This window comes from Streptopelia decaocto (genome assembly GCF_964273445.1).
Source record: "Streptopelia decaocto genome assembly, chromosome: 6".
Lineage (NCBI taxonomy): Eukaryota > Metazoa > Chordata > Aves > Columbiformes > Columbidae > Streptopelia > Streptopelia decaocto.
In genome coordinates, this window is record NC_138660.1 from 62176421 (window position 1) to 62202391 (window position 25971).

Sequence of the window (25971 nt, forward strand, 5' to 3'; positions counted from 1 at the left end):
CTTTTTTTCCCTTCCTCTCTCTAAAACAGAATCCAACATTATTACTGCATAACAGATTCATCCAGAGAGGTGCCACATTTGTTTGTTACCCCTGAAACTATCCTTCAGCTGCAGCAAAATGTGCTGTTTCAAAGACATGGGACATTGATTTATTTAGATCTCCTTAAATTTGCTATGCTTGCCTGGCTTTGTGACAGGGAGACAGCAGAAGCTACAGCACCTACACCTTCTGGAATCAGCAAAAATACACTCAAATTCTCACTAACGAGTTTCTGCCTTGTTTTAGACCCCCCATATTTGACAACGTAATAAAATGGCATTTCGTAATATCTCATCTAGATTCATTATTTTCTTGATAGTGAAGAAACATAATTAAAAAATAAAAAGCAGAGCCACAGGAACATTCCCTATTCACACTTTAACATCTCAAATTTTTGTGTAACTCTGAGACTAAATTGTCTTGCCTGAGTATTTCAGGTAGAAATAAATACCCATATCTGTGTGATAACTGCAGGTTTGTACTCCGGACTGTGTTCTGTTCCTCAAAGGCTGTAGTGGCAGTAAAACCAGGGAGGCAGGTTCAGGGCTGTAGGACCTGCACATTCTCCCTTATTTTCTCACGCCAACTTTGTATTTTAATCTCCAGGAAGGGGCACTCATGCTTTACCATATTACAGCTTCGTGTTTTTAATGCCCGCACCAATCTTACAGAAAATAAAACCACTTACTACTAGTAAATATGAATTAATAAACCTTGCTGAGCAACATGTTAGTTCTATAAATGTGAGCCGTAATGACGAGTTCAGCAGAGTTTGCTTCAATTAACTTTTTAAACAAGGCATTTTCTATTCATTGCACTTAAGAATTTGAAATACAGCGCTGTCTGTCTTTGCATATTTAATCATCCATTAGAATAAAATAAGGGATTTATTGTGAGTGTTTTTTAAAGTCCAGTGAAAGGATACAGTAAGGCATCTAAAGGCCATGGGGAGGGCATGTGGAGCATCCAGGTGTCTCTGCAGCAGCATACTCTGCTACTTTCAGAATTTTTCCTCTTTTCCTCACTTTACAGAATTTTACATTGCTGCTTTGTTTTGATGGATTCATCCTGAAAGGTCTCTATCTGAATTTTTCAGTATCTGATTTTAAGCTGAGATATCATCCAGTTAGTGCAAGAAATAGGACATTTCCAGATTCAGTCCCCCGCTCCCTGAGGGCTCCCTCGCCAGCCTCTAATAAATCACTTAATTCTCCATCCTCAGTTTTCTCATGTGTAAATTAGGATTAAAGTTGAGCGCTCGGGCTATAAATAGATAATCAAGAGCTGGGGAAACTTCAGAGGATTGGTAATTGTTTCCTGCTCGGTGAGAATCATTTTTCGGCAGTGTTTCGCAAGGCTGTCGCCATGGCCAGTCCCTCAGGGTGGTGGGGAAGGGTCTGTTTCTGTAGGAGCTTCCACACTGTCCGCAGGGCAGAGACTGGAAATCGGGATGTCTTTCTGTCTGTGTTACAGTAATCATTGCCCTGACTCTCAATGCATATTTTGTACTTAGAATAAAATTGATCCCCATCCTTTTGCCAGCTGGGAAGTTTTAGGCAGGTCTAGGTTCGCTAGAAACTTGGTTCAATGCCAGTGAAGGCTTTTCATAACTTTATAGAAGTTCTAATTGATTTCCTTTTTTCCACACCACAAAGGAAGTAAAAAATACTAACGCCTTTGATTTGGATATAAATGAAAACTAAAAGTGCTGAATTTGCTTCGTGAAGATTTGTGCAGGTATCTGCTAGAAGCATAAAAAATTCAGGAAATTCAGTAAATTCAGAAGTCTTACCGCATGCTGATCTATTCAAACTTTTGTGCTGTATGTTATTCTTGAACACTGGTTTTTAATTTTGGTGGCATCCACATACCCAAAGACAAGTATTCATCGCTGAAACAGCTGCTTTGCCAAATCCAAAATGCTTAAAAATTAATTGTACAATCAGTTTTAATACTGGGAGCGGTTAGCATATTTCTGGTGATTGGGATCAATACATAAACTAGCATGAAATAAAATCAATTTTATTTTAAAGAGAAATATTTAATGCTGAAATTTTAATGAGGTCATTTCTGTGATGTAGTGCTTATTAATGTGTGAGTACTTGTCCTTCAGATATACAGTTAATTTGGTAGAGCTTTTAAATGCGTGCTTAGATCTGCCAAATCAAACATGCACTTAAGTAATTAACAAAGTAAGCACTCCATTTTGAGTTCAGTTTCAAAGAATTAAATAGAAGAAACTCATTATTAGAAATTATCTGGTTTGGATTAAATGAAACGTGAAGGCAGTGTTAGAGCATTGCAAAAATTATTCAGTTAATGTATGGACACCTTACGGCCAGAAAAGAGATTTGGATGGACTAGACGGAGTCAACATAGCAGTCGGATTTGCAGGTGATCGCAATGGGTGAATGTCTTTGCAGCTCTCTGGATCTGTGTGTTGCAAGAGAAGCGCTGGCTGTGGTCCCACTGCTGCCTCTTGCAGCCTGGATGTACAGGGAACAGAAACCTGCATACGCAAAAAGTATTAAAAGTGAGCAAATTGCTGGCCAGTCTCAGTGGGAGTGGTTTTAATATCTATGCTTGAATTTCCTTACCAGCAAGTGTCTTTGCAAACCGGAGCAAATCAGCTCTGTTTCCTACATAAGGTCATTTCTAGCTTTAATGTTATTCACGGTGCTCTTAGTAGTTTAAAAGTAGGTTGTTATTTCTTCAGTTCTGGCTCTTTCAATGTATTAGGTCTATTGTAACCTTGGTATAAGGGTAGTGATGTGAAATGAACTTACATTAGCAATGAATTTAGCCCATTTTTATTAGAAATGAATAGCACAGAGGTTGTCCTCGGGGTCTCAGGCAACTGCTACAGTGATCAGTTTGGTTGTTCTAATATAATAAGCAGATATTGACTTTAGTTGAGGTGAACACCAAGATTTACTGTCATGAAAGCTAAAATATTGACTGAGGTAAGACCAGAGTCAATATTTACCTTGAGGGACAATAAATCTTGATGTTCACTGAAATATCAAGTCACTATGATTTTCAGAAGCGTTGAACCTCGTTCTAGTTTACTCTGCAGGTGCTCATCAGAAGAGCTACCTGAAATATAGGTATGAACTTCTGTTAATGAATCACATCAGTTGAGCAAGCGCAGTCATCCCTGTATGTCCTTTCCAAGGTCAGTATTATTCCTGACCTACATGTAAGTAAATAAGTTACAGAACATTATAAATCACACCAAAGCTCTCTGATGGTTAGATATTTGGACTTCTCATTAAAATGCAAGTTTCAGCTTTTGAAAGACAAAATAAATGTATTAACATTTATTTATCTTGTTGAAGTAACAATCGACTTCAAGATACTTTATCGAGGACTCAGGGTTTGCACTGGAGTGAGTCGGAGCTGGCTTATTTTATTAGGGCAAAGCTATAGCAGTTTATCTCTTAAAAAGTAGCTTTTGTCCTTCTTCCCTTTAATTTATTTAGAATTGTGCCTATCACCTTGATTTAGGATTCAGGTGACCATGTATTCCAGATTAATCATTGCTACAAAGAGCGATACAAAGAGTAATAATGAAAGTCAGCAGTAAAACTCCTATTTGAGGTATCATTTCACCCCTTGGCTCATTTGAGCCCTAAACCCAGCATGTGAATATGAATAAAGACTGGGGAAAGCAGTTAATTTCCTAAAATGCCAAATGTGTTTTGTGTTTATTTCTTGGAAGGGTTAAAGTCAAGGTGCTAAGGGATGGAGCCAGGCTGGTCCCTTGGGCGCTGAGCTCTGCAGGGGTCAGGTGCCTGTAGCTTCCAGCAGAACAGCAGGTCCCGGTGGCCATTGCGTGGGCTTCAGTTAGTTTCTGTCCTTCAGGAGATGGATTGTGGTAGTACATACCTATACGGGCGTTGGGTGGCTCAGTCAGAAGTTTTCTGTAAACGCATTGTCATAGTGGGTTTGTGTAAGTTTGGGGAAGAGTGAGCATTAAGCAGATTATTTTCAAAGAAACTGTTTTCTTTGGGAGGAGAAGTGGTGTAGCTGGACAAGAGACTTCTGTATCTGCAGCAGAAGTAGCAGATGTGACGTGGGCCAGAATATTGAGACTGTGTCTAATTTGAAGCTTGGACTACTCTGTGTTGCAGCCAGGAATCCATGGGGGCACATCCCAACCTTCTCCCTTCACTTTGGGTCCCTGGGTTGGGTGAAGAGTGAAGACACCACATCCCATCCCAGCATCGGTTCAGGGTGCTCCCGTGGAGCCAGGAGGTCAGAAGTGCTCCCAGGTCCCCTGGTTATCGGGATCAAAGAACAGCTAAGGCTTAGCCAAAATCCTTTGAAAATGCAAAATCAAGAGCATCATCTGTTTGACCTTGTTAAGTACCACAGCTTTTAGCAAAAGATAGGAGCAAAAGGCTTTAAAACTTTTTCTTTTTTAGTACAAAAAACGAGGAATTGGTAGTGATTGAAAGCCAATGATGGCAAGCCAGGAGGGAGAAACAGGACGAAAACATAGTCCTCTGGAGGAAAGGCACACATGCCACATCATCGAGGTTTTTTAAATGCAGAGAGTCTCAAATTATCTTCACAGCTTCTGAAATGCCAGCCCACAGAGCTTCACCCGTGGAAATCTTGCATCTCATTGAGACTCCTATTTACAAGCATAACAGAGTCTACCTGATACATGTTGTGACTTGCTCTGAAGACATCTGTCCCTCCCAATGGTTATTTACACCTTCCCGGTGTCTCAGAGGTGCTACTGGAGATGGAATTGCTTGGCACGGATGCAGGGCAGAGCAGAGAGGTTGTTCACAGAGGGGACATGCACTGGTGCCAGCACAATAACTGAAAAAAATGGGTTATTTGTAACAATTATATTTTTGAGTTTCGGTGACAGGTGTCACCTGGAATCCTGACTGAATGGGAAGTACCAGATGGGTCAGCAGCAGATTGCCCAGGTATTAGAGTATGGCCAGTGTTGTGTGCCTTCCCTCCTCCAGCACAGAGGGGATGTCTGTCTGTCTGTCTGTTTGTCTGTCTGTCAGAGAGCTGATGCGGCTTCATGTGTTTTCATACCGGCCTGACACGATTAGGCAGCATATATGAATGCTCTGTTAATGGCTTCATTATTGCAATCATGCCTGCTCTTGAAAGAGCACATTTGAAGTATCACTTCACATCACATGTATTTTTGTCACTGTGTATGGAATCTCTGTTTTGTCCTCACACATTTCCTTGAGTAGATTTTAGTTCACATGGCATCCCAGCCCTGCCCAAACCCCGATGGTTTTCTTAAACACAAATCACACCAGGTAAACGCCGCAGGAGGTTTTGACCACCAAAACACAGTTGTAAGTTCCTGATGTTAGGCCTCTACTGCGAGAGGCTTTGCGAGCTCAGAGAGGTCTGAGGTTTAACAGTTTAATACGGAGCGATGAGGGTCACTGAGACACCGGCCCGGGGTGCCCAAGCTCATGGTGTCACCCAGATGAGGAGCAGGGCCTGCTGGCATGAGATGAGCGCTGGAAGGCTGGCAGCGCTCACATCGTGACCTGCGGGATACACAGACGTACCCTCTAACCCTGAGGAATTGCTATTAATTAGAGCAAGGAAACGAATCTTAAATCCCTAAAGCCACAGCTTGTGCTGGGGCCCTGTGCTTGTGGAGGGGCACAGGCAGCACCGCTCTGTCACCTCCTGGGCTCTCCCAGCCTCATCTTCCTCTCCAAAAGTCTGAAGAGCAGGAACAGGCACCCACCCAGCTCTTAATAAACCTATTAGTAAGTTTTACCTCCCTTAACGCTGCCTATTGATACATCTCCCCAGGCTGCAGGTTCCCTGCACACTGGCAGCCGGTTCTTGGAAAGTTTGCGCTTTGCCATCTCTTGGTTTTGCCTCCCGTCTGCAACAAGAGAAACTGATCATGCCTAAAGCACACATTTCCCTCTCCAGCCGATCGTCTCCTGCAGACAGCAGTATGTTTTGTCAGACAACATAGGCAGAGTGTAGTTCTTCCTTCCCCCCATGGAGCAAGGAAGCTAATAAATACTCTCTGTCTCAACATCCATCTCCTGCCTGTCTTTGGGGAATTTGAAGGCTTCACAGTGCCTAAAGAAGGATTGTTATTCTCCCTGGTAAATGGCTGCAGGAGCCAGTAGCTCTCTCCGGGTGACAGGCTGGCCGGGGCACAACAGTGACTTCACACTGGGTCTGTTCATGCCGTGTCCCCCCCACCTGTGGGTTCCCTCCGTGTTGGTGCTGAGCACAGGTCCTGCTCAGCGGGGACTTTCTCTCTTTGCTCTTGTGCACACCAGTTTATGTTAGTGACCATGGCTGCACAGCTAATTAGGACCACTTCTAACAATTCTAATGGTTGCACTTGATGATCTTGAGATCATTCTGTGGTGGCACTTGCTCAACCTAGGAAACCTACCCTCTATATGCACTTTATACAATACGTAGATACCCATGTATCATATAGTTAGGCCAAATAGCACCACATGCAGAAATCACTAGCCCGTATCAAGTGACTGCAGTGCACTGCGATCTTTCACAGACCTTCGCGCAGGCCCAGCAGAAGCTGGAAATGTCTCACACCTCCTGCGCCCCACTCGCTTGTGCAAGGAGGTTGTTGTACCAAACGTTACTGCTCTGTGTGTTTGAGCCCTGCCGTAGTAGTCCTAATAAATTTTGCACATTCTCTCATGTTATTTGTACACAGACTGCAAAAAAGGATTTGTGCTTAATAATACGTGGGAAAAATCATACTAATCTTACTACTGCCTTTGCCCCCGTTGTCCTCCTCCTTTCCCCTTCACCTGCATGAAACGTGATGCTCTTACCAGTTCATGCCGTTTGCCCCCACCAGTCCCAGCTTATATGGTCCTCTCTTCCTTCTTCTTCATCTATTTTGCACTTTTTAGCCTATCTTACTCTCTCCTCTCTGCTAGACCTATGTACTGCTTTTATAAAGACCCACAGTTAAAATTAGTGTCTGACATTTGCTGTTCCTGGGGGGGTTTCTTTGGCAAGTTATCTTCCTTTTGTTCGGTGTGAAGGTAATTTTCTGATGGGGCACCAATTTTGTTTTGCTAGGTTCCCTGGCCCCCACCTCCAAAATGTTGAAAATAAGTTTTCTTTATTGTTGTGGCCACAACTTGCACAGTCATAATGTTCTATTTTAAAATGAAGCTATAAATAATTAAACCTGTGGCTGAATTACTTGTTTTTGTTGTGGGTTTTTTTTGGGAATGGGGGAGAGTTGGATGAAGGCTATTGATTTACAGTTATTTTAATAGTGAGAACTGGATGGCTCCACAGCAGCAAGGTGAAGAAGATTTTGGTGTGTGGAAGAAGACATTTTAGGTACACTGTGTTTTTCCAGGGCAGCGCATTGTGCTTCATACAAAACAACAGAGAACACTGTATCTTCAAATCGGCTTTTGCAGACAAACAGAATTCAAAATAAATATATTTTATTTATTACTGTAATAGAACTGTTGATGCATTAATTTGTTTAAAATTAAAACTCTGCTGAAGTGTACTATGTCTTAATGTGCTACTTCTAACAACCTGAATATCCAGTATCTTTTTAAAATGTTTATCAAGCTTTTGGCTATATTTTTTCTCTCTACAGAGATACCATAGTACAGGTGAATACACAGTCATGTTTGATTAGGAGATGTGTTAGATATAAGTCACTTGCAGGGGAAAAAAAGCATTTATAGTTTTTGTGTATAAAACAGTATTTATAGAACACATGAAATTTCGTTCTTTTATGGCAAATGACTTACAAGGATATGTTACAAGCAGAAGTAAATGAGTGCTGATTTTAAGTTTGTATCTTCTGAAACGCGAAAGGATTCAGTACATACGGTCCTGATAAATGATGTGTGATAGATTATAGGGAGAGCAATCTGAGCAAATGAAATGTTTACAGAGTTCCTCTTCTGGCTGCAGAAAATAGCTGTTATTTATCCTGTTTTCTAAGATGCTTCATGCATACTACTCTTTATTATATACTTAAAAATCCCTTGGCAAGTCAATAATGAATAAATGAACTTAAAGCTATTACAACCCCATTAGCAGAAGGAGAGTAAGCCAGGATAATTTTCAGTGTACTGTTTCCTGGCTTTGGCAGAGACGCTAACCTGGGTGGTTCAAGTGAACAGTTGTGATTGTTTCTGCTGGCAGGTGCACGAGGCAGTCCCATGCTACAGCGAGTGCCATCAGTATTCTTGGGTAGTAGAACCGTGGTCTCCGTGCAAAATCAACAGCGAACAAAACTCCCTCCACTGTGGAGAAGGAATACAAACGAGGAAAGTCAGGTGCGTGAAGACAAAAGCACAGGTACTCCACATTAAAAAGAGCTGATACATACTTGCGTAAATCTGCAATATCTGGCCATCTGACAGTGAGTACATTGCTGAGTCCAGTGTATTTTAGTTGAAAAGAAACATGCATTTATGTGCAGTGGTTCACAGGAAAATTATCCCGGAGATGCAGCCTTGTGTTATGATCAAGATGTCTTTCAGGAAGAAGGCATGATGTTTAAATTAGAATTCTTCAACCTAAATGCCAGGTATGCATAAAGCCCCCTGAGGTGCAAAGCCTCCGTATTCTGATTTTCTAACATATTCCCCAAGTAATGGCACCGCACACGCCAGAGTGGTGTTCATTATTAGCAAGTATTCATTCCCCTGGCATGTGGAGATGCTGAGTTATTTCCAAATGTTTGGATGTTACTAGCAGGAGCACAAAGGTTTGTTCTTGCTGGTTGTTATTCTCTCTTGGCTCATCTGTCAACCGATCAAAGTTAAAATCCCTCTGTATGAAGTTTGAAATGTTGATTTAAAGTACTTATTGAAATCTGTGACTAACAAAAGCACGTCGTGCGTGTAGCTGGTTTTGATTTGTATTAACCCTGTTAATTCCCCATTTTGACCAGCATATAGCTATTGTGTTACATATAGTGTCCTATTTAGGTCGAGGAGACCTGTTGATATCCGTCGCTTGTGTGCTATTCTGATGACCCTCTGATGAAGATTTCTGTTTTCTGTGTAGGTGTGTGAGTGCTGCTGAGGAGCACGGAGGGGAGACGGTGCCCAATGCTCTGTGTAGCCAGGCTGAAATCCCGGATGCGATGCAGAAGTGTAGCCTGTACTGTCCCAGTGAGTGCGCGGTGTCTGACTGGGGACAGTGGAGCAAGTGTCCGCAGGTAGGCTCTGCTGCTTGTGTTCCCGCGCCACCGTTCCTCACGCATCCATCTTCTCTGTCCTTCAAACATTTGATGAGATAGCTGCTTTCTAGCGAAGTAAATTATTTTCTGAGGGAAATGAGGCTTAATGGGTCCTGCCAGAATGGTTGAATCTGGAGATATTTATATTTCTATAAAGACTGAGCTATAGAAACTTAGTAAAACGCATGGATGTTACTGTGACAGTTGCTTCAACCCATCTTTCTACTTGGTCTGCGGGAGAGGACCCACACTAATACAGCAGGTGAAGGGACCAGAATTCTAGCTGCAGTAAGGAATTGCTGTCCAAGGAAATATTTGCAGGGTAGGGCCCCGTGAACGATGCACAACTGCCATAATAACCTGCTGGTAAACCGGGGTGGTGGCACCTCCTCTGGACAGGCCTTAGATGTGAGGGAATGGCAGCTCTCCCTTCTCAACAGACACTATTTCTGTCCTCCTCAGAACCTCAAGGGAAGATTTCAGGCAACAGCTACAGAAGGCATAGCAGCAAGATGCCTGAATAATTTGGCATGTCACAAAATACTCAAAACTTTGTGAATTATGCCAGGATTCAAGCCTCTGTGTTTTCCTAAGTGTGCAAGATGGAAAGAAGCTGCAAATTCTGTCTTGCAAAAACTCTCTGGCATCAAAGCATGTCATTTCAAACCCATTGTGTCCCCCTGATCAGTGTTGAAGTAGGTGCCAGGTTTAATCTTGGGGGTTTTGTAATAGACTTGCATGATGTATTTAAGTGACAAACATATATTCATTGCCCCTGTGTTAACAGGGCCATTATCAAAACTCTGAGTGGTTATTGGACAGGCATTTATACTACTGCTGACACAGGTAATTTCCTTCCATAATATTTTGTGTAGCATATCAATATACTTGGTAAGAACATGTCAAATAAAATCTTGTGTTTCATTTCCTGCATTCACCTCCTCCTGAGCAGCACAGCTTTGATGAAGTATAACACTCTTGCAACCAATACACATGCTTGGATACGGTTCAAAGTCCCACTGTGGTTGGGCTGTTCCTTTGCCATTGACTTTCTTTGTTTCAGAGAGCGCTTTTCTTCATTTTAGCATGCAGTAATCTATTTTTCAGGTGCCTTGGTGGCAAACACCTGGTCACCAAGGACTGCTTGAAGCTTTAAGCACTCTCATATCCTTAAGACACTCTGGGTTTTTTGCCTTTTTGGCAATGGTGAAGCCTCTGTAGCCCATGGAAGCAGGAACGGGATGCCCGGAGCTTGTGGGCTCCGCTCCATCAGGCAGCAGAGCTCTTGGCAGTCGCAGGGCCGAGTGCCACAGTCCCTGTGCTTCCTTGTACACCCTTTTGCCATGGTGGTTGTTAATTCATAAATGTGAGGGCATCTGTATGCCAATGCAATTAACCGGACAATATGTTTCCACAAGCTGTTCTGCAATGCTTTGTTGTGAAACTGAGATGGCTGTGTGTGGATGGAGCATGTGTTTAAATAGTTCTGTCCAGATACGAGGCAATAAACAGCTTGAGGTTTTATGGACAGATAAAACCCTCCCTTTGACGAATTTACAGCAGCGCTGTCTCACTTTTATAGCTACTCTGGTTATTTGTGTTTGGTTTTGAGAGAGGACCACACAGCACAGTCCCTCCCAGTCTGCACATGCTTAGCATCTCCAAGACGAGCTCTGGGCTTGCTGTAGGTGCAGAATGGCTGTACGTAATGTGGTACATCTTTAGTATGTGTAGGGGTACCAGTGTGATGGGGCAGGGATTAAGGGAAATGTGGTGGCCAGGAGTGAGGCATTGCCAGCAGCAGGGTGATTAATGCAACCCTCTGTCTCCTGAGTCACCACTAGGAAAGGTGGTCGCTGAGGGTGGCCACAAGGTGGTGGACATGGTCAGTGGAGTTACAATGGAGTCTACGGAGGATCCTGTTTCATCTGTAAGGGAAGAGCGTCCTGTGGTCAGTTGAATAGCTCCACTGGGTGCAAGTGAGTGCTTGGGTCTGGACCCATGGAGACCCCCCACATGTAGACACCCAAATATATGAGTCTGCTTCTGGAGCTGAATCTCACATTTAGTCTTTTGGTCAGACCTGTTGTGCCTCCAGCCTGCATCAAACATCTTCCCACACAGCCCAAAAAACACATCAGTAAGTTGGCCTCTGTAGAACCTCTTGCTCTGTTTAATTGTGTTTGAGGGAATTTTGCTCAGTAGCTGGTGTAGTCGTGCTTCATTTCTGATTCATGTCAAACTGGAAGTAAATGCCTGTGTTTCAAGGATATATAAAGTGCTTTTTGAATATTCACCGAAAATGCGTTTTCTAAGCATGGCTCCTTTCGCTTCCCTAAGGAATCAAAAAGATTGGAAGGATTACATCATACTGAAATGAAAAAGCAAAACTGTACATCCTGGCTGCTCTTTTCCAAGCACATTTATGTTTCATATAAAAATACTTGGCACTCTTTTAGTCTTAACACCCTTGTGATGCAGCTGCCAAAGAGCATTCTGGGAAATCTTCCTGCAACTCTGGTCATGTTTGGCTTGCTGGAGATAAAGAGGATTTATGAAACTTCACAAATTCTAGCTCATAGGAGATGAACAACCACAATTTCAGCCTCATCTTTTCCTAAGTAGCTCTTTGATTTGAGATATTTAGCTAAGATTTTGGTCAGGTGAGAATTCTTTTACAGTCGCTTTGGTGTTCTGCTCATGTTTTATAGTGTTGATAATAAATTCATCCTGATAGCAGAATAACTAACTCTTATCAGGTGAATATAAAGAGGCCTTTTAGATTATCCAGTTTACCTTTTGTCAATATGCCATTGTACTCTAGATACTTTCTGGGGTATTACTTGGTTTTATCTTGTAGCAATACTCTTCCCATGTGAATTTACCACTTTCAGGTTAGCAAATCATCTTGAATCATGTTGAAATCAATGACTCGTAAAGGTGGCAACTGCTTTGCCAATAGGACGTATTTTCTTCAATACTTCTTTCTGCTAAAAAGTTGTATTTGTTCTACTTTTTTGGCTGCATTTCCCTTTTGCTTTTAAATAGTTGTGCTTCTAGGGTGGTCTTTTGTAATTCCAAATGCCCCTACAATTCTTTTAGATGTATTTTCCAGCTGAATTGCATTTTCTGCATCTCGATTATAGTGCTACTTAACACTGCTACACAAAGCTAAATTTTAATATTTCTTTTAATGGCACTTTGCCGTGACCCAGAAATGCAACTGTCTGAGATTTAATACTTGGAGGTTACTTTGTCAAGTATCTCCAACTTGTTTTTTTACTGGATTGGAGAAACTCATAATTACTGATTTAAAGCTTCCCTATTATTCTCACATTGTCTATTGTGAGAAGTAAATTCAAAGTGGTTTTCCCTCCGACTGAAGACTGTTTTTTGGCTTATAAAGTTTTGTCTTTGTCACTAAGTAACATCCGTGTAACTAAAATATCGAGGCTTTAAAGCCATTTAAAGTAGCAGTTTGAAGCTTGCTAGTCAGGAAAAAAATCGTGAGCAAATTAGATTGACTTGCATTTTGCTTCAGAGATTTCGTATTCGTTCCAGCTACAATAGCATGTTCAGTCAGACATCATCACTTGATTGCTCAAAGAACCAGCTTAACAATCTGGAAACTGAAATCCTATCATCTCTGTTACATATTCAGCGGTCGAATAACACACGCTACCTGCAGTGTCTCAACTTTGTATTCATCTGACTTGGAAATGTAATTAATTGACTTCAGTTGAATTCATCAAAGTGTTCTTGAAAAGAGTTAATATGCGAGTTGTGCTACAAGTCCCTGAAATAATTACCTCAAATTAATTTGGTTAGCTCTCGGCTGCTGTGTGATAGCTGTCGCAGCCCCCATAACCCAGCCGAGTGGCCTCCTTGTTTGCCTCAGCTGTTGGCGTTTCTAGCAGCTAATTCTGAGAGGCCTGAAGTTGGTTAATTATAGGAGGTTACATGTCTCGCGAGTGAGAACAGCTGTCTCTGTTCCAGCGAGCATTTTCCGCATGGATCAATAGCGATGCGCAGCGCTCAGGACTTGTGACAATTGAGTCATTATTCTCTTGAGTCTGCAGGGGGGGAGTGTCATTTTGCAATATTAAAAGTGTCACCAAAGTGTCACCAGGCCATAGAGCCGACTCTCAGGCTTCGTAGTGACTTTCATCATGGGTGCGAGTCAGAGTCATTAGGGTTTGGAAATGCCAAGTGGAAAGAGAAATTGTGGACTCGTGTCTTCATCACTACTGGTACTTTCAGACCCAGGTTTGGCAGAGGACCTGCGGGATGGAGGCTGAGCTGCAGCATGAAGCTCTCACAGAGTTCTATTTCTAGCCTAAGAGATAATTTATTGAGGTCAAGCAGGAGAATTACACTGGTCCAAGGCTTTTTGGACCATACTGCTCCTTATGCATAGCCGGGACTTGATTTATTTTATATGGCTTTATCAAAAAGTTAGCAACCGCTGTATTTTTTAGAATCATCGTTTTATTTTTATTCATCTTTATTAACAATCATTTTTACAAAAATAGTGGTTATATATGGATGCAGATAAGGTTTCAGAATGTAGATGCATCTCAGGAAAATGCATGCAAATGCATTTTCATTTCAAAAGACTGCTCACGTTATTGTAAATGGCGTACTAAATTATTACAAAACGTCCACATCCGCATGAACAATATAACGGTTTCTTGCACTGTTAAAAATAGTCAAACCCTGTTGCTGCCGAGGCATTTACCTCACTTTGAGATTGTACATTTCCTTGTGAATAGCCAGTTAAATATAACGTGGCTGGCTATTTATAGTGCAATATGCATTATACAAGCTGTTTGATAAATTAAACAGCTTAAAGGGCTCTCTAATGGGTTACAACCTTTGTGCTGTACAATTACGATGCATGTGGATGCCTAGATCAATGGATGGCTTTTAAAATCCATCACAAAGAAGGTCTAATAGTGTATATTAATGTGTGATATGTTAACAGCTCTTACTCTGCAAATTGGCATTCATAACCTTGCAGGTTTTTTTATGTAATATCCTTCTCGTCCAGAACAAACTTTCTGTGCTTTCTCTGTTCAGTTATTGTCTGGAGCAAAGGCTGGGTACATCCTTTGTGGATGTTTGTGTCCCTCGCTTTTTACATTAGCTTAGAATAGCGACAAGTGGTCACGGTTGAAAATGTGGTTGGCTGAAAGAAATATTAAAAAGTGCAGTAGGCAATAGTGCCAAGAATTCCTCCATAGAATCAAGATGACGGCTTTTATAATTTCTAAATGGTCCTTTGGGAAAATCTCCGATTCATTCCTACCTTAACATTTTATGTAACTCTTGTTGCTTCAGAGTGTTTTGTTTTTTCTAGTGGTTTATATAATCTAGCCTATAGATCCTTGGCTCTAGCTCAGCTTTTTCACACTTCATAGAAAAGGATAATGGAAATGGTGAGATTTAATACAACGAAGTAGACTGGGACAGTATATAGTTACATAAAGAAACTTACTGTGTCTGTGTATGAGGTCCTGTTGCTGTAGGCTATCAATGTGTGACCTGACTTAGGTACCTATTAGTATTTCCATCCAGAAATTAATTCTCCTCCTGTCACTGGTACCGGAGGAAGCACATGCCTGAATTACACATGCTGTCACTTAGAGTCAGCAAGGAGGAATCTGGGCTAAATCCAACAAACGATGTAGTCTGTAAAACTTCAGAGCCGAGTTGAGCTGGCACCTAACCTGGAAGGTACATAGGGCGCCTTCTGGTTTCTGCTGTTTCTCTCCTACCTCCTAAAAATGTAGTTTGCCATGGATGGTGATTGGTTTTCTTTCAGTATTTTTTAAGATCCAAATTCAGTACTAAACACATACCATCGGTGGTGGCAGTGGTGACAATGGTGACGGAATATCTTCCTCCTGCTGTGCAGCTGACACGCTTCTCTTTGTTATTGCCTGTTAATACCCTCAGCATCTCCCCACTGGAAACAACCCTTCTGCTTTAACTGTCACGGTTCACATCCCCTAATGACTTTGAGTCTGCCAAGCCTCAACCTTTACCACTTAAATATCTATTTTTTCCAGCCTGGGATTTTGGAGCGGTCCTGCTGGAGTTGTGCACCCAAGCCCATTGAGATTCCAGGGTAGCTGGATACTCAGCTCCATCTCGCTCCTTTGAAAGTCCCAGCTTTCATCTTTTTCTTTGCAAGTCATTCCCTCCTGCCGCTTATTCAGTTCCATATGTATTTGACTCAATTTTTTACATAGTTAACTTGAAAGAGTGAGGCCAGAAAATCAATTATAAAACTAAATTGACTTCTCAATTGACGTAAAGAGAAATCCAACAAATAACATTACAGGATATTAGTTACAGTTTGCCGACTTTGAATTTTTGCATGTTTCCTGTGTACTTGGCTTGATTAAATGAACACTTTTCCTACAGAGATTCTTTATTATTCAAAACTAGTGAAAGTGGGGAGCTTATCGCATCAGCCCCGGCTCCTGAACAACACGGCTCATCAGCGCGGTGAGAACACCGGCCTCAGAGCTGCGCTAAACCCCTCGTTCATTGGGGTCCTGCCAAACACAAGATAGACTTTGACCTGTTTGAGTTATGGCCGTTCAACTGCTCTGTTAAACTGGTTTGCTGCCGTCATTTTTAAAAAGTCACTTATCCAAAATGATGCGTATTTTCTGGCTGCAGGTTCTTATTTTGAAGGGAGCAAAAGCAGGTATTTCTGAGACGGCACGGGCTTAACTTCTTTCACAGCATTCATTGATTTGTTTTCCCTTTGGTAACGTAATGCAGAGAAACATTAATTAGGAGTAGCTGTTGAGATACCTTCTTTGATCTTTTCAATTTGTTTTGTTTTATTGGCACATCATTTAAGTTATTGTTGTTAGTTGAGAGGATGAACAAGTTGTGGAAAAGGCAGTAAAGTATTGGTAAACACTTAGCATAGGTTTAATTTTCAGATAATTAAGAACAATTGGTTATTTTAGATGACCATGGATATTCGAATAAGATTACCATTTAAACTGATTTGATGAGGTGTGTGTCAGCAATAAGAAAATAATAGAATTTACTTCACATAGTGTAAGCGTAAGGAAAATAGGCCCTGACATAGTATTTTAAGACTGGGCCAGCCTTTTTTTTTATTTCCCCTGATATTTATTCTGTTTAGTTATGCTGTCATCTGTGCAACTAATCCAGTTTACAGCAGCCTGAGATCTAGATTTATGCTGCAGTGCCATGACATTGCTCTTTAATATTCACAATACAGAAATTATCCATACTTTCACCCGTGCAGGGTTCAGTGTTTGCAGGCAGTTTGTTGCATTATAATAAGCTGGTGGTTTAAAAATGTTGGTGTGGGTTTTTTTAATTAAAGTGCTCTATAGAAAAATAATGTTTTAAATGCCCAAGCGTTTATAAAAATGTATTTCTACATGCATTGCTCTTTTTTGTTTTCTTTGCTGTTCCTGAGCAATCTTTGGTCCTAATGAGAGATTGTTAGGAATTAAATAGGTCATCTTGTTCAATAAATGTCTCTAAATATCTTTAATAAGGATTTATTTCCATTAGGCTTGCTGAGACCACTTGAACTCGCCCGTTCCTGCTGTACTGGATTGCGGTAAAACTCTGCTGGGTCTCAGCGGATCAGCGCCCCGACCCTTGGGGCTGCTTTTCTATCCCAGCCTTGCAGCCAAAGTGGCTATTACATATTCCCGTAATCACCCTGGCTTCAGAATAAGCTCATTTAGACTTTTTTGTGATTTTGTTTAATGAGACAAAGCAGCAATCCTTAGTGCTCTCCAGCACCGATCAGCCTTGCCCGGTGTCACAGGCGCGTAATCTTTGGTGCTGCGACTCCTTCCTCTCCCCTTGGCACGAGAGGTGGATGTGACAGCCGGGGTTGGGGCACCATGTACCCCATGACCCAGCCCCAAATTGGGTAAACCAAGGGAAAAAACTTAAGAAATGCATAGGCAGAGCCAGGTGGCACCTCCAGGTGACATCCCAAGTGGAGGGGTACGCAAGAGGCTGCAGGAGGGGGTTCATGGGGGCGAGCAAATACTTTGCGTAAAGGGGACGTTTCTTGCAAGGCTGAAAGTGTTCGGTCACTATTGCAACATCTGCAGCAAAACGGGAAGGAAAACAGGCCCATGGCACAGTGCTAACTGAGAATGGGAGGGCTGCTAAAAACAAACTATTTTTGTGCAAACACAAATGAAAACTGACCTATTCATGTGAAAATGTAAACAAGCAGATCCTGGTTTATAGGCAATCGAACATCAGTATTTGTATCACATACATTCACCCCATCTTGTTGTCAGCATCATAACTGATACGCAATTACAAGCGTCCTTCCCAGAAATGAAAGCTTTGCTGTAGCATCAGTTTTTACTTAAAAACGCATTAATTGTGCCAGAAATCCTGTCCCATTATTTAGTACAATGACGTTTTACCAGGCATTTTGGAATGAGGTGGAAAGCAGAGCGCAGTAAAATGGCACAGTTTTTATCCCTGTGTCCCCAAGAATCCTTCAAAAAAGTTATGGAAATAAGTAGTATAGGAATTCCTAAAATAGCAGTATCAGGGTGGACAAAATATGACTTTTATTCATATTGGATTCTTACCTTTGAATCGCGTTTGTCTTCCTTCATACACTTTTAAGTATCTTTAGAACAGAAGTGTGATTATTTCTTACCTTGGTACGGCCGTGGATGTGCATGAAACAACCCAGGCGGTTGATGCGTGTACGATTTACCGGGGTCTCCTGTGCTGTCCGTCACTTTTGTATGTAGGTGTGCGATCCGAATATTATGCAAACCCGAACTCGCCAAGTGCTAAGGTCTTCTGTCAGTACAAAGCCCTGCCCTGAAGAGTCACAAATGAAGCCATGTATTCTTAACCAAAATTGCTTCCAATACCAGTACAATCTAACAGGTAAGTGGAGCTTTCCAATATACTCTTAGGAGGAGGCTAATATATCTATTATCTATTATATCTATTATCTATTATATAATAGATATAAAATATATAAAATAGATAATATATAATATATAAAAAAGATAATTATATATAATCATAAATATATAAAAATATGCATAAATATAATTATATATAATATGTATAATAGATAATATCTTATCTATTATATATACTGTCTATTATCTATTATATAGATATAATAGATATATTATATATAATATATCTATTATATCTATATAATAGATAATAGACAGTATATATTATAGATAATAATCTATAAATATAAATATAAAAATATATAAATATAAAAATATATAAATATAATTTTATATAAATATATGTAATAGATAATACATTATTATATATATTATCTATTTTCTATTATCTATTATATAATAGATATATAATATATATAATAGTATATATAATAGATAATAAACAATAGATAATAGATAATTAATATATATAATTGATATATAATATAGGGGATATGATACATAATTTGGCGTTGTGCTTTTCCAAATACCCTTGCATTTAAAGATTCAGCTCCTTAAAGGCTGTATCCAGTTGTGGTTTTAGTTACGTTTGCTTGTAGTGTTGGTTGGAGCCTTGATATTAAAAGAGACAGCTCTGGTTTCAACTGAAGTTAATTACAGGCCGGCATTTTTTTTGTCCACAGGTTAGTGGACAAATGCACAATTTTTACTTTGTCATTGCAGGTACTTTGACAATAAAACATGTTAAATGGGTTCTCTTTTTTTTTTTCCTGGGTTATCATCACAATTACAAAATTCCAGTTAGAAGAGTATCATCTTTGTGACTCCAGTGAAGCCAGTAATACCAAAAGAAGTGTGGTTTGAAGGCAAATATGGGTTATATGGTTGGGCATAGGATATTGAGAACAAAATGCATTATTTAGGACCTTAGAACCAATTAGATCCGTTGCAAACAAACAAACAAAAAAGGAAAAAATACTTTTGTTTTAACTAGCCTGGATAAATGAGAAAGGCAGAGAGATTTTAAATGGTATTTTAAGGTTTATTTTAATTTAGTTGTATACTGACCATCATAAATTCAGACAAGTAATAAGATATTAATTTTCTTCTACTAGAAATACTGTTTTTATTTCACAAGCATTAGAGCTTAGTTTTAAATAATGGAAAGCTTTGCCTTGAGACGAGAAATAAGTTAAACGAGAGTTACCCTTCAGAAACATCCCCAGCTACTTTATCAAAGTGAAATTTTACTTCAGACAATCCACTCTTGTAAATGCGCCAACTGGGTTTAACTGATACACTTTATCAGCGTTTAACAGTTTTCTGTGCACCCTGAGGTACTGGTTTCGTTCAGGGGATGTCTGAGTGCAAAGTCGGGAGTTTGTCCTCCCAGACTTGCTTGGTTTTAAGAGCAAATTTATTATATAAGGGTTGTTGTTGGGTTTGGGATGTGCTGCGTTAGGGGGAGGGGAACCCGCACGTTGGGTTAAAAATATGTGAGAGCACAGTGACAGCCATGACCCGCAGCGCTGCGTCCTTCGCTTTGTGTCCGCAGGCTGGAGCGGGTGCCAGCTGGGTGCCAATGCCACCTGCGGGCACGGGGAGCGGCGACGGCTCCTCAGCTGCCGGCGCAGTGACGGGGCCACCGTGAGCACACAGCTCTGCCAGCGGGTGAGGATGGACACGCGTGGGCACGGGCGGGGAAATGCCAGGGCTTCGTTTTGTTTCTAGAAAGCCAATACTTTCTGAACCGCACCAAGACATCGGCAATAAATGGTGGAGAAGTTTGGTGCTGGGAGCGCAGCAGTTGGGCGCTTTGGGGAATAAAAGGATCCCCAGGGTGTTAGTGGGTGCTATCACTCCTCAACTCATATGGGAGGTTTGGGGGTTGGAGAAGCACGCATGGGGCACAGCTGTAGACCCTGCACCATGGCTTCAACAAAGCTGGCCACAGGGAGATGGTACACTGCTAGAAGTTTGGGACTGTCCTCTCCAAATAGGACCCAAACACTGAAGGCCTCTTAGACATTAAATGCTTCAACACCCCAGACTCTTTTCAGTGGTGCCCAATGACAGGATATGGGGCAGTGGGCACAGACTGAAGCACAGGAGGTTCTTTCTGAATATGAGGAGAAACTTCTTTACTTTGAGGTGCCAGAGCCCGGAACAGGCTGCCCAGAGAGGCTGTGGAGTCTCCTTCTCTGGAGACATTCAAACCCACCTGGACACCTTCCTGTGTGATCTGCTCTGGTGAACCCGCTTTAGCAGGTGGGTTGGACTGGGTGATCTCCAGAGGTCCCTTCCAACCCCAGCCACTCTGTGATTCTGTGAATGCTGAAGTTGCTTTCACCAGTTGCACACTTGGGAAAACTCCCTGTAAGCACCAACGTTGCCATCCCACTGGAGTCGCTGCCAGTTTTTGGTTTCGTGCCTCGGTGCCCGGTCGCGGCAGGAGGTGGCGGGGGCCGTGGGGACACTGACGCTCATTTTTCTTTGTCACCTTGCAGCTTCGCCTGGAGCAGCCCCTGGAGACGAGCAGCCGGTGCGTGGTGGGGTGCGCGGTGGACTGCCGGCTCTCGCCGTGGTCGGCCTGGTCGCAGTGCTCCCAGACGTGTGGTGCCGGCGGTGAGTCCCCCCCTGCCCCCCAAATCTCAGCAGCGCAGCACAGATGGGACCCAGGACGGGCCCCCCAGCCCCACGGGGGTTCACGCAGCCCCCGAGCAGGGATGGAGAACTCAGGGGTCACCCCGAGCTGCAGCGAACACTTCAGAGGTGGTTTTTTAGGGCACTGTCGAGGTCATGAGGTGTTGGGGGTTTTTGAACGAAGCAGGTGGTTTTCAGACTACTCCAAAGTGAAAAATGAAACTTAGGAAGCAAATAGACAGATGGCTGGAGGATTATTTTATTAATTAATTCAAATTCAGTCAGAGGAAACATTAACCCCTGAGACAGGGGAGAACGTAGAGCTAGCAAAGAGCTGGGGAGAGTTACAGGATTCTTAAGAAAGAGTTAAGTAACTAAATACAAATCTTCTTGTAAAGTTACTTGTAGCAACATGATTACATCCCATTGAAGAAAAAAAAGACTATTTTTCATCATTTAGTAGATGCCTCTGTCTTCATCTTGTATCCACGAATCCCTTAATAATTGTATGATTCCAATAACTTCAACAAGGTTTTGTATAGCCACTAATGCTCACCAGCATGCAAAAAGTGAAAGGATTAGGACATTTTTTAACTTTATGTGATTTAAAAAACCCTTAAGAGTGTTAAGATGAGGAAATGCATTGAAGCTTTTATTCAAAATAAGTTCGTGACATTATTTCCCAGGCTTCTGATGTGCATTAGATGTACAGCTAATGGTCTTTAAGACTCGAGAGCCATAATGTATATTTGAATCAAATTCACTTAAGGTCAAAAAGAAAAAAGCTCTTAACTTCCATAAAGTGATTCCTTCAGATGGATTTCAGAGATCAAAGCATGTTACAGAAAAAGCTTAATATTTGGATTAGTGGTGTTCTTTCTTTGCTGAGCTTTTAGCCCTTTTGTGAAGTAATGCTTTCTTAACAGAAATGAATAATTCATGGACAGTGTTTTAACAACAGCACACTAGGAATGCTATTAATTCCAAATTTTATTTTTTCTTCAAAACCCATTTTGGAGTGTTAATGCTCATGTTGCTGAATGGACTTAATATTTTTTTTGAGTGTTCAGTCACTTACTAAAATAAACAAAGCTCTGTGTGCCAAAGCAGGATGTAACGCCTTTATGAAGCTTTTAGCATGCTAAGGAGCTGCTCACCCTATATAATGCGTGAAGGTTTTTTCCTCCTGAGCTCTTATATTGCATAGTTTGCAAGATGTACTGGAGTAAAGGTCCGTCTCGTATTCTCCTCCTGATCCTGAAGTGCTCATGCAAATCCTGAAGAGCTGATGGTTCCCAGAGCATGCAAGGAGCAACTTCATGTCCTAAATCAGAGCTGGGCTCTTGCAGAGGAAAACTGGAAACACCCATGCCCCGCTGAAGCAGAGCTCAGCTCTTCTAGGAGCGTCCTGCATGTAGATGCCGAACCTCACTAAGGGTCCTTGAACCTCAAAGTCAAGCCCAAGCTCAGCTCAGTCTACGGGTCACCTTCTGGTCCTTGAAGGTCGTAACTCCATTATACTCCTAACTAGAGAACTGGCTCGTACAGCTCAGGACATAGGCACTGGAGATACTGTGTTGTGAACCTAAGCAGCTGGGAAAGCTCTCCTAAAAATTCTATCATAAGGAAGCCAAGTTTTGCTCAGTCTTTCTCAGTCATTGGAACAGCTTTCCAGGGACCCAGGATCCTTCTGAATCCCACCCCAAAGCAGGAGCATCAATGAAGCAAGTACTTTGCCTCCAAGTTATTCCCAGCGCATGGTTTATTTTACTGCAGCCCCAGTCCCGATCCGAGTTCTGCTGCAGCAGCCGTCAAGCGTGGAGCTACACTGATAACAAATGTCTGTGATGGAGGGACCTCAGCACCAGTCCTGCGGCCACAGCCTTTGTGTGGTCCCAACAGCAGAAACACCATCATGTCAGCTTCTTCTCTGAGTTCCACTTGGTTATAAATACTACTTGATGATAGTATTAACAGAGAAGACATTAATTATGTACTCAGCTCCAGGTGGTGCTTCACAGATGAATATAGTGAGGGTTTCCTACCCAGAGGTTCATAGGCTGCAATACCTTTGAAATCATCACGAGTTTCCTACAGGTATTTGTGAAAATAAGATGAAGCCTCAAATTAGACACGGAAAAGTGAAGGATGACAATAAACGAGCTGTAGGAATCACCTGTAGTAAACACTGATTCAGCTTCCCTTTGCCAAATAAGTAATTGCCTACTATTTGATAAAGCTAAGTAAGTAGTAATAAGTGAGTAATAACTCACAGAAAATCAGTTGCACACACTGTTACTGGCTCTGCTCACAATAATTTTCTGGCTTTTCTTGGAGAGTGTGTTAAGGCCCTGCTGAAGTACCATAAACGACTTCAAAGAGAAACATAATATAAATATAATTCAGATCAAAATTTAGTGTTGCTGGATTTACGTTTTCATGTGTTTCTTAACGCAAGCATTGTTGCTAACATTTTTATTCTGCCCATCTCTTCCAGTAACTTGATTTGCTATGATACATTTTAATAGATAGTACCTTTCTCTTGCTCAGGTTTTATTTTATGGAACAATGCATTTAAACATGAAGTGCTGCTGCCGTGTATGTGGCACTGACAGCTAATATGGTTCTGGTACACAGCAGCCAGAGGTGGATATATTGATTTTTATAAATGATGATGAGTGAAGTAGATCTCTCTTTCCAGCCTACGGAGATGTGTAACTGATATTTGCCTGTTGCAGCCGTAGTTCTGGGCAGCAGCTGTTCAGGCTTTAGGCTGATGTTGGTTATATATTAGGGTTCCTCATATCATTTGCTGTACTGCTATGAAAAGATGTATAGGACTGCATTAATGGATGATGCTCCCACAGCCTGAATCAAAGTTCCTGGAAAGTTTTTCGGTACGGATAATCCCCAGCTAATTGTGTTTCCTTTGTTAAGGCAAATGAATACACGAGGAAGCTGATTTCTTCTATGTAAACATCTTCTAATCCCGTATGATTTCTCCCAAGTTGTCTAACAGGAGTAATAAATATTATAAAAACACCTAAACCCAGGCTTTGTCACTTTTAAAGCTGACTTTATCAAATAAATTAGGGGACTTTGCCTGAGCTCCCCAGTGTCCTCGGAGCCCAGAAGAGCCTGTAGCAGGTTGCAGAAGTGCAGCCCACACCAGCCTGACCCGTGGGACAGGGATGTGCAGACACCTGAAAAATTTGGCAGTTACTTTTTTACTGATTCTTCACCAATTTGGGAAGGCATTTTTGCTTTTGCCTCCTGAAGAACAAGCTTTCGTGACTTTTCTGCACTTGCTCCTCCAAGTGGAAGAAGAGCCACCAGAACCTCTCCCACAGCCGTGGACGCCCCAGTGCCTGCTGGTGGGACTGGCACTGCAAAGTAGATTAAAAGCCCCATTTATCACCAGTCCCGTGCGCCTGTGACTTGATCCAGCCTGACCTGTATCTAAGGAACTTCATCCCCGCTCTAGTCTTGCGGTTGTTTGACAGGGCTTTGTTTTATATGCTCTGCTCACCCTCATCAAACAGATTGCAACGTGTCCGTAATTTTGACTGGGCTGAACTCTAGCAGGAATTTTAATCATCTTGGTCTCAGCCGTGACACATCACGGTGTGGGGATAAAATGCAAGGAACGGCGAGATTTTTTTAGGGGTAAAATAATCTTATTCTTCTGATTTGAAAATATGATCCTGTGTTTCTGAGATGAATTTTTTGCCGCTGGTGCAGAACAGGATTTTAAGTGACCAGCATTAACAAGACTGGTCTCTTTTTTTCTCCCTTTCAAAACTAGTGACAAATTTGAGGATATGAACAAATACTCATTTTACATTTTCAGCACACTTTCTGCCTTAATTTTTATAACATTCAACACTGCAGAGCAGAGGAAGCAGATGTGGCAAATTGATTGGGAAATTAAAGAAACAATTAGGATTGCTTTGACTTTTCCAGAGTTTGTATTGGAAGAAAATTAATTTCAGATGCAGTGAGATTCTATTCTCCATAGGCAGCAAAAGATAAGGTATTTAAAAAGTAAAGACAGGGAGGTCTTCTGCTGCTTGAGTGGTAACCAAGCACCTACATAATGTTTATGGGGAAAGAAAAAAATCAGAGCTTTAAGAAACTCACTGCAGTGATTGTGCAAAGACAGATTTCAACATTTATTTCTTCAATGATTTATTCACAGAATAAAAAGGAAGTGATAGACTAAATGAGGCAAGCACCAGCTGACCATTGTGAATGTAGTGAGTTTAAATGGTTTGGGTAACCAACTGTAGGAAAATAAAATGTAAATAAATTCAGAATGGTTGTTAATTCCTCTTAAAAGGGAAATCACGTTTTCTGTTCAGTGATCTTCCCATTTACATTTTGCTAGAAAAATGTTAAACGGGGTGTATGAAAGGAAATTATTTCTTTAATTACAATAGTGTGATGAATGCTTCAGACTTTCAAGCCCCTCCTAATGAAATCAGATCTTTTCAGCTTAGGAGATCTCCTTTTCCGTAGCTGGAATTAAGAAGAATCTGGGAGATTTGGTCCACTGCCCAAGAGGAAGAAAGAGGGATTGTGGGGTTTGCAGTGGGGTTTGCTGGTGGTGGGTTGGGGGTTTCTCCTCCCTTTCTCTGACTCCTGGTGAACCGCAGGAGTTTCTTGCCTTTCCTTCCCTCTCAGCCGGTAGGATTTCTTTTCCACCTCCTAATGAATCTGATTCCGTGATGGCTGAATGCACAGTCATGTGGATAAGAGCTTTTATCATCACTTCTGTTACAAACTCCCCAGGTCCAGAGGATTAGAATTGGAAAAGGAAGAAGTTTTAAAATTGGTTTAAATGGGTTTATAAATGGAGTTCAATGGGTCAGAGCAATGGAATAGCATTGTAAAGGTAATAGAGCTTGCCAAGGTATCTCTCAGTAGCTTTTTCAGGTGTGTCTGCTTTTATTTTTCACTTGCTAAAATGTTTTTGGAACCCCTGCTCTGTAGACAGCCAGGGTGGCAGTTATTAAAAATGTACCTTAAACCCAGCTGCAGTACCGTTAATTAAAAAGTGGGTGTAGAAATAGCTGGGAGACGGA

At 41.5% G+C, this 25971-nt stretch overlaps 1 protein-coding gene across 1 annotated transcript in view; it reads left to right on the plus strand.

Moving 5' to 3' along the window:
- The window catches only part of THSD7B (thrombospondin type 1 domain containing 7B), a gene marked incomplete at its 5' end in the record, with an annotated part of 264182 nt that overhangs the window by 221928 nt on the left and 16283 nt on the right, over positions 1-25971 (plus strand). The window contains 5 exons of the mRNA XM_082055441.1: positions 8222-8355; positions 9092-9245; positions 18062-18203; positions 19800-19915; positions 20752-20869. Of these exons, the coding sequence (XP_081911567.1) occupies positions 8222-8355; positions 9092-9245; positions 18062-18203; positions 19800-19915; positions 20752-20869 (664 nt within the window). The remainder of the gene's footprint in view (positions 1-8221; positions 8356-9091; positions 9246-18061; positions 18204-19799; positions 19916-20751; positions 20870-25971) is intronic.